At 44.0% G+C, this 9922-nt stretch overlaps 1 protein-coding gene across 1 annotated transcript; it reads right to left on the reverse strand.

The window, feature by feature from the left end:
* Window positions 1–5613: 5613 nt before the first annotated feature.
* LOC105982384 (tubulin beta chain-like) lies at window positions 5614–6799 on the reverse strand (the record flags this gene model as incomplete). Its single annotated transcript, XM_013011957.1, has 2 exons — window positions 5614–6014; window positions 6784–6799. Coding segments are annotated over 2 exons (417 nt in total), but the record flags the coding sequence as incomplete, so codon positions are not given.
* Between the last annotated feature and the right edge of the window lie 3123 nt (window positions 6800–9922).

The following is a 9922-nucleotide window of genomic DNA, read 5'->3' on the forward strand; positions in this document are numbered from 1 at the left end:
GGCTCTGACTCTGGGCTAGGCTGTTGTCATCTCAGACAGAGGCAGGAAGCCCTGGAGTTGGACTCCCCAGAGTTGCACTGCTCTCTGAAAAAGAAGATGGAACCTGCCCATCTGAATCCCCAAACCAGTCAGACCTAGAAATAGAAATGGAAACCTGTCCTCCCTGCAGTCTCCAGTGAGGCTACCAGGGAGGCCAAGGCAGGCAGAGACCAAATGAAAATACAGCACAGCAGCCTGGCCCTGGTGCCTCACACCTGTGATCCTAGCTTCTCAGGAGGCTATTCATATGCAACTTTTGAGACTGTTCACCACAAGAACAAAGGCAGTATTTGAGCATTTTGATTGTTGCTGCTAAAGAAATGGGTTAAAACAAACAAGATAGCCAGGCACCTATGAATCCCATCTACCCAGGAAGCTGAGATCTGAGGTTTGTGGTTTGAAGCCAGCCTGTACAGGAAAGTCCCTGAAACTCTTCTCTTCATTTAATTACCTAAAAGGCCAGAAGTGGTAGAGCACTAGCCTTGAACAGAAAAGCTCAGGGACAGTGCCCAGCCCCTGAATTCAAGGCTGAGAACCACTGTGCACATGAGAACATTCACACACACACACACACACACAGTAAAGCAATTAGCAAAAGTTATACTGTGGATCAGGAACTGCAAGGAAACATGGGAAGGTAGATTGTCTCTTTCTAGTTCCTCTGTCTTCCTCTATTCTCTGCTTTTCCTTTGAACAACTCAAGCCCTCCACACCTCACTTCTGTCTGTTGTGAACACCCTGAGCCTGGCTTCCAGTTTGCCATTCACAGGGAGCTGCCATTGCCTGGATAACTGGTCCTCAAATTAAGCAGAGGGTCTCAGGTCATGTTTTATTTTTCCATTTGGAGCATGAATGCAGGCCCTGAGACCGTAAGCAGCATCTTGAAGTGTATGGACAGCTGTATTGAGCTATAAGACTCACCTCAGAAAACAAGCAGAGGAAGTGGGATGCAAAGTACACAACCTGAACCAATGGACCTATAGGTGACTGAGAGGCAATTTCCACATTACTGGAGTGAATACAAGGGCAAGTCCATTTGAAGAGAGAGGTCACCAACCATTTCATGGGAGCATATGGACAAGTCTGGCAGGAAGTCGTGTGTGTGTGTGTGTGTGTGTGTGTGTGTGTGAAGTCTAATCTGGGGCTCAGGCTCAGGCTGGGTGGTGCCTGCCCTTACGCCTTTTTTGCTCCAGGCTAGTGCTCTACCATTTCAGCCACAGCTCCACTTCTGGCTTTTTTGGTAGTTGATTGGAGATGAGAGTCTGATGGATTCTTCTACCCAGGCAGGCTTCAACTGTGATCTTCAGATCTCAGCCTCCTGAGTAGCTAGTATTAAAGGAGTGAGGCACTGGCACCTGTCAGGAAGACTCTTAAATAACATCTATTCATAGGGAGACAGGAAATGCCTCAGTCCAAGAGATGGTGTTGAGTTTTCATGTTTTAAAAGAAAAAAATGCACTCAATAGCAAAGTATGAAGTAATATTGAAGGAAAGAAGACACCAAACTTTCATAAATCTGGGGTTGTGAAAGCTCATCGGACATGAGACTTATAGGAGACATATAGGAATCAGAATAATATCTATGTGGCAACATTGAGATACCTATGTGGTCATGTGAACTGGTTGAAGACCTTTTCTCACACTGACATGCCTCCAGAAGTCTGGGATTCTGCTTTGTGGAAGATGTTTCCCAGTCACACTGATAAGTCTCTTAGTTCTGGTTTTCACACTTCTCATCCGTCATCCTTAGTATTAACCAATATCTTTTCCAATGCTGCTCCAGAAGATGCTTTCAATGTCACTGTAAGAATTAATTTAATAAGAGATATGTTTGAAGAACTTTATACTTATATTAATAATATCATTACTAATAAAGAGTAATATTCAAGAACTACTTTAACATCAATAAAATATGATTTGGAGCAACTATGTGGCTTGGATATTAAAGCTGATAACAGACATATATTCCTAGGCCATTAGAAAGACAGAAAGAAAAGCAAGCAAGCAAGCAAGCAAGCAAGAAAGAAAGAAAGAAAAAGAAAGAAACCTGGCAAGATGAGAGCTATGGCAAAGCTCCATCCTCTGCAGATGAAGACATCCTGACCTGGGATATGGCCCAAGAATAGAGGCACTGTTACCTTCTCCTGGTAAGAACCAAAGTTCCAACTGGAGCCCACACCACTAGAATGGAGTAGATGCCCAGCACATGCCTACTGCCCCAAGTCAGTGTGACCAGAGTGATTAGCAGCCAAGCTGCCAAGTCTCCTCTGCTTTCTGCCTCCTGGGCACATTGTGGAGGTTTCAGAAGAGCATAAAGAGCCATGCAGCAACGCAGTTGTACAGAAGCACAAAGCACATGTCTCTCACCTCGGGTTTACTGAGTTATTCTCAGATGATTTTGTGAATTTTCAGAAGAGGTGGGTGAAGTTGTCTTGCTTCCTGAAAATATCTCTGTATCCGTAGGCACTCTTTGTCTGCCTCACACTGAAAGGCAACCACTTGTCCAAAGGCTGGTCTCATCTGTCGCCCATAAATTTCCTTTTCCCAGCCATCACTCCTTAACAGACATCTGTATGTTGGCTGATAGCTCATCCATGAATGGAGATGTACCTGCCAAGGGTTTGTTCTCTCCCACTGTCACCTCAGAATTAGACCAGAAGCTGGTCGCAGTTCCAGGATTTATCAACACAAGACTGTCAATATCAGAACCTTGTCAAAATCTACTTCAAAGATACCTTTCAGTTTCAATCTATGTTTGACAGAAAATCCACCCCATACTTTTTTGGTCTAGGATATGTACAGCTATAAACTGGGAGACTCTTAGAGAATAAGATTAGAGAGAATGGGTCTCCTGGACAGGATCTGCTATAGGTATGACAAGTTGGAAGGAAAAAGGAAACAGCATAAGGAAATATGATTAGCAAGGCCAAAGTGACCAAAAGACATCTCTCCAATGCAAGAATGTCCTTCCAACCAATTTGTTCTTGTTGGGCCATGGCCTGGTATGATGGTGCCACTTTAGACTCTGATCCCTTTAGAGCAACATACATGACAGGGCTTCTTCCTTCCATGGCCTAGGCTGACTACGAGAGGTTCATCCCCTGTTCCTACCTCTGCTTTCTAAAAGAGTACACACATCAAGGGGCTCTCTTCTTTCCCCCTACAAACATTCTACCAGTGTTCCCTCATGATACAACTCCTCAAAGCTAATCTGGGTGCTGTTTTTCCATCCTCCTGAGCTTAACATTTGTTACCTTTCCTCGTTTTGGTGCTGGGGACTGAACTGCCAGGCATGCACTCTACCACTGAGCTGCATCTTCACCCTGAACTTTGCTTATCATACTAGTCAAGGACTCTATTAAATATTTGATACAATTACCAAGGTACATGAGAATAAGGGAGATGGTGCACTTAGCATTCGGACAAAATAATCACCCTATCTATAGGAATCTTCTCAATGTTGACTTGTGTGGTAATGAATGCAGAGCTCTGGCTAGGAGAAAACAAAAGCCCATGCCTGAGAAATACATGGTGATCCACTGGTAAAATTATCAACAAGAGTTTTCTGAGGGGTGAGGCATGAGTCATTAATTATGAACCAAGAACTACTTCTTCAAAAGTGTAAAGAAATAAGCCAAAGCTACCAGAAAAGACTCATAAATGGATATTTAAGAGAATACAAAAATGTTCTTAGTCAAACTGGTAGATAGGCTGGGTGGGGCCTCCCTCCATCACAGCTTGGCCTCAATCCTTAACCCACTGAGGAGTGAAGAGAGCCTTGGCCAGGCCTGCCTTCAGTTTGGACCCAGCAGCCTTAGAGGATTTGGGGTCATCTAATCTGGTCAGTTCCAGGACTAGAGACCCAGGGATATCAATTTGCTGGCCCACACCTACTCCCTAGGACTCCCACATTGGAAGCTATTTGCACTTTGATCTGCCCTGGGGCAAAGACAGAAAACATCCTGCTTCTAGTCACAGATTACCCTCTGGGGCAGTTTACTTTCTAATGAGTGAGACCAGCTTGGCTTAAAGATCTCTACCCCACTCCTCTGCACCCTACCCCCACATCAGGCCTGGCAGAAGAAATCTTAGGGAACTTACTATCTCCCAGCTTTACTAGCAGCAAGGAACTTGCACCTCACCCAGTAGTATCTTTTCCTTAGAGCATTCTACAAGTTGCAGAATTCCCATAGGTCCTGTTTCTGAAGAAAAAGGGGCTCTTACAGGTTATTGGTGGCTGTGGAGGAATGCCTGACACAGACAACCTACCTGGAGCCTCACTGCAAGAAGAGTGAAAGATTCTGGCAAAAAGAACCAGTGACTGATTTGGCCTCCATTGAAAATCTCTTCCTGGCCATTGTGTAGGTTCTAAGCAATTGAGATTTCTGTCTCTCATATAAAGTAAACATATCCAACAGGCTATGTCCTTACAATTCCCTGTGGGCCTCAGACAGCTTTGAATGCTGTAAAGTGAGCACGAGTATGCGTCCATTGGGCCAGGCCATGTCTCCTCACCTCTCCTTGCCTTGGAAGGTCTGGGTCAAGCAGTTCTTGATACAGTATGGGACTGGTCAGCTTCTTAGCTTCTCACTCAAAGAGCTAGAGCACTTCTGTCCTTAAAGCTGCCAGATGCCTTGAGAAACTACCTTGGCAACCAGGATCTTGCACTCATCCTGTGAGTGCTTCTTCACTGCCAAGTGAACTGTGTTTGAGCACAGGGATGGGGGTTCCTGCTACAGTTACTGGGGAATGTGACTGAAATTGCTCTGATGGGGGTTGAGACAAGAACCTGTGGTTGTCTGAAGGAGAAGTAGAACCTTGATAGCCAGTATTTATATCTGCCTTTTGTGGTCCCATTCCCAAAAAGGGATGCATACTAGGTGGCAGGAATAACAAGTCCTGTGTCAGACTGAAGGAGGAAGAGGCCCTGCTACCTCGGTGCCCAGACAAGCCTTGAACCTCAATCTCTTCAGTACTCCAAACATCACCTTGGTACTAGGAAAATTGTAACATCTGGATCTGGTTTGCTTTCTCTTCAAGCTGCTTTTTTGCTATGGGCACGCTATTGAGAGATTGCTAGCTTTAAAAGTGGGCCAGGGCAAATAACATGGGCACTTGTCATCTTACTCCTTGAAACAGCAGGGATGCCCTGAATTTAAAACTCCTCTGAGCAGAAATCCTATATTGCCAAGATTGTATCCTGAAACTTTACACTTCAAACACATTGAAAGAATAAAAAGTATTTCAAGGAAGAATAGCGACTCAGGGTATACAGTGATGACTTATTTATATAAGTGGGGTTTATAAACAATCATATTTAAAAGAAATTCCCATGTTGACGTTCACTGTGAGTTCCTGACAGGCAAGGCTGAGCATGATGATACACAGCAAGGACCCCGCTGCTGGACAACAGGAGCTCAGGAAAGCACCATTCATTTGAGAAGCAGTAGGCAGGCTCTGGCAGTCCAGTTGCACTGCTAGAAATGAGAAGTCTTTTTTTAAAATTTAATTTAATTATTTTTGTGAACATACTGTATGGAGGGGTTACAATTACATGGACAGAAATGAGAAGTCTTAAAACTCTTTCTCAAGCAAGTCTTCTCTTTCTAATTCCCCCTGGTCATCAGCAGTGGCATCTTGGAACAGCTGGTACTCAGACACCAGGTCGTTGATGTTGCTCTCAGCCTCAGTGAACTCCATCTCATCCATCCCCTTGCCCGTGTACCAGTGCAGCAATGCCTTGCTCTGGAACATAGTGGTGAACTGCTCTGAGATGCGAGTGAAGTTTTCCTGGATGGCCATGTTGTTGCCAATGAAGGTGGCCGACATCGTAAGACCACGCAGGGGGATGTCACACGTGGATGTCTTCATGTTCTTGGGGATCCACTGTGTGAAGTAAGGGCTGTTCTTGTTCTGCACAATGAGAATCTGCTTTTCCACCTTCTTCATGGACATGCAGTCTTGGAAGTTGGCAGCTGCCTTGGTTGGACAAATGAGACTGCATGAAATTGCAGAGCTTCTGCATGGCAAAGGACATAGCTAGCAAGATCAATAGAAAGCCCACACAGATTGGGAGAAGATCTTCACTAGTCATACAACAGACAAGGGTCTCATATCTAAAATATACCTGGAACTCAAAAAACTAAATCCCCCAACAACAAATCTTCAAAGAAACAAGTGGTCTAAAGACTTAAAGAGAAACTTCTCTGAAAGGAAAGAAGGATGGCCAATAGACACATGAAGAAATGCTCAACCTCCCTAGCCATAAAAGAAATGCAAATCAAAACAACATCGAGATACCACCTCACTCCAGTTAGAATGGCTATAATCAAGAACTCTAATAACAACAGATGCTGGAGGGGATGTGGACAGAAGGGAACCTTACTGCATTGCTGGTGGGAGTGTAAACTTGTTCAACCACTTTGGAAAGTAGTATGGAGGTTCCTCAAAAGACTCCACATAGAGCTCCCCTATGACCCAGCAATCCCAGTTTTGGGCATTTACCCAAATGATCACAAGCAAGACCATACTCAAGCTACCAGCACAACTATGTTTATTGCAGTAATTACCATAGCTAATATATGGAACCAACCCAGATGCCCCTCAGTAGATGAATGGATCAAGAAAATGTGGTATATATACACAATGGAATTCTATGCCTCTATCAGAAAGAATGACATTGCCCCATTTGATAGGAAATGGAAAGACTTGGAAAAAAATTATATTAAGTGAAGTAAGCCAGGCCCAAAGAAACATAGGTCCCATGGTTTCCCTTATTTGCAATAACTAGTATATGTCTGAGACAAGCAGAAAATATCAGATAAGTTGATGTTAAGCGAAATGAACCCCAAGTTAAGGACTCAAATGTTTTTTTCTTTCTTGCTACTGTGTCTAACATATTTATGATTTCTTTGTTGTTTTATATGTCCCTCCCCCACAGTATAACCATATTTGTTGTTGGTATAATTTGTTGAGGGAAAGGGAAAAAACAAATGGTTTAAATAGAGATATGGGTGGACCCATTGCACCAATGAGATGTAGGTACTGAAAACTTTGGCATTTGAAATTGGGGCTTCAGGCTTGCTAGGCTGGCACTCTACCAGTTGGACCACACCTCCAGGCCTGTCTTTTGCTGCTTATTATTTTTATTTTTTGTCAGTCATGGGGCTTGAACTCTGGGCCTGAGCACTGTCCCTCGGCTCTTCAGCTCAAGACTAGTGTTCTACCACTTGAGCTACAGTGCCACTTCTGGTTTTCTGGTAGTTTATTGGAGATAAGAGTTTCACGGACTTTCCTGCCTGTGCTGGCTTTGAACCACTATCCTCAGATCTCAGCCTCTTGAGTAGCCAGGATTACAGATGTGAGCCACCACCCAGCTTAATATTATTTTTGTCAGTTGTGGAGCTTGAACTCTGGGCCTGGGCACTGCCCCTCAGCACTTCAGCTCAAGGCTAGCACTTTACCACTTGAGCTATAGTGCCACTTCGGTTTTTCTGGTGGTTTATTGGAGATAAGAGTCTCACAGCCTTTTCTGCTGGGGCTGGTTTTGAACCGTGGTCCTCAGATCTCAGGCTCCTGAGTAGCTGGGATTACAGGTGTGAGCCACTAGTACCCGGCTTGCTGCTTATTTTTGAAATAAGGTCTTGGCTGGCCTTGAATCACAATCCTTCAGCCATTAGCCTCCCCATGTAGCTAAGATGACAGGTATAAGGCACTAGAGCCCAGCATAACTTTTTGTTATTCCATTTCTATTATAAATAAATGGTTGTTCATTTTTTATCATCAATTCATATATTTTGAATATCTTTATTGTTTATAAGTGCTTCCCAAATGATTGCTTTAATATCTTTATAGCCTGCTGAATCCACGCTGTACTGCTCAACATTCATTTACCTTCCTTTTTCTCAGGCATGTGAGGAGTGTTGGAAAGCACTCTGAGAAGTCGAGGTTTGCATGTGATTTTAATTATTTCCTCAGCGGAGTCCTCGCAGATGATCTAGTTGTGGAGGTGCATTTTCAGGGCTATGTTGTTAGGTGCTCACAAGGCCCAGGAAGATCAGGCTCACCTGTCTTCTCCTTGAGCCTAAGCCATGCACTGCACTCGGCTGAGCTGGCCCTGCAGACCGCAGGGCTGTGTCAGGCAGAGCTCCAGAGGAGGCAGTAAGGTAAGGGACAAACCAGTTGTTTTGCTGAAGGTTTAAGGCCTGGTGATGGGGAGGACATGGGGGAGCAGAGCCTCCCCCACACCAGGGAGGAAGGGGAGAGGGAGGAAGGGAGCACGCTGTGGGGAGGGAGGGAGGGAAGGAGGGAGAATGCTGTGGGGAGGAAGAGGGAGGGGGGCAAATGCTGTGGAAGGAAGGGAGGGAGCATGCTGTGGGGAGGGAGGGAGAATGGGTGGGAGGGAGCACCCTGTGGGGAGGGAGGGAGGGAAGGAGAATGCTGTGGAGAGGGAGGGAGGAGGAGGGAGGGAGAATGCTGTAGGGAGGAAGGGAGGCAGGGAGGGAGGGAGCATGCTGTGTTGCTGTCCACTTATCCACCCACATTCCGGGCAGTGCCCTCACATAGCCAAATCCTCCTTTGCTGCCCCATGGCTGGGCCTCGCACATCTCCTTGCAACCAAGCCCATCTGCAAGATGAACCATGCCAAGGGAGGAATACCATGCATATTTTAAAATCTGCCAAATCAGTCATGAAAAAAAAGGGGGGGAAGCATTTGTTCTTTTGATTACAAGCAAAGTTCAACATGTGTTTCCTGCGTGTCTCTGAGAGCTCTATTTTGCTGAGCCACTTCATTCCATCTATTATTGCGCATTATTCTTTTTAATAAACAGTTCAGTTGGATTGTAACATTTTTACTTGCAGTGACTATCACACATAAGTCTTGCCATTTGTAATATCCTGACAGAATTTTTCTGAATGCAAAGCACTGCCATAATAATTCTCAGTGTTGTGTGCACTATTCAAACCATTCATCCAAAATTATGCAACTAAAATTTGAAATTCCCAGTATGCCATACTCAAGCTACCAGCACAACCATGTTTATTGCAGCATTATTTACCATAGCTAAGATATGGAACCAACCCATTTGCCCCTCAATACATGAATGTCTCAAGAAAATGTGATATATATATATATATAGGCATAGAATTCCATTGTATATATATATAAATATATATATATATATATTATAAAGAATGACATTGCCTCATTTGTTAAGAAATGGAAAGACTTGGAAAAAATCATATTAAGTGAAGTAATCCAAGCCCAAAGAAACATAGGTCCCATGGTTTCCCTTGTTTGCAGTGACTAGCACATGTCTAGGACAAGCAGAGTAGGTCAAAGTCTATGTGCATATGAGACAGGAGACAGGAACACAAGAAGTTTTTTTTTCTCTCTTTCTTGGTAGTGTTTTTAATATACTTACAATACACTATGTGATTCTTTTATTTCTATTGTATGTTCTTTCCCCATGGTATAACCCTTGTTTTCACTGGATTTGATTCCAGTGTTCTGCACTTAGTATATACATTCTTGTAATTTGGGGAGGGGAAGGGATATTGCAGGGCGCTTACATAGGGATTCAGGCTGACCCATGGTGATGACAAGATGTACAGGACACTATGTTGAAAATGACCTTTACAATGTCAGGGTGGGCGGGGGTAGGAGGAATTTTGGAGGTGTGAAGGGAAGTGATGGTAGGGGCAAAACTAAAGGAGGTAACAATGCTTGCTACAAAATGTACTTATTACCCTACTCATGTAAGTGTAACTCCTCCGTACAACATTTTTTACAATAAATATATATTAAAATATGTTGCAAAGCCTGCAGAGACTGTACAAGGTTGGGGTTAGACATTTCTCTTAATATAGTTTTCCCAAGTTT

The sequence above is a fragment of the Dipodomys ordii genome, unplaced genomic scaffold (genome assembly GCF_000151885.1).
Source record: "Dipodomys ordii isolate 6190 unplaced genomic scaffold, Dord_2.0 Scaffold15, whole genome shotgun sequence".
NCBI classification, from domain to species: domain Eukaryota; kingdom Metazoa; phylum Chordata; class Mammalia; order Rodentia; family Heteromyidae; genus Dipodomys; species Dipodomys ordii.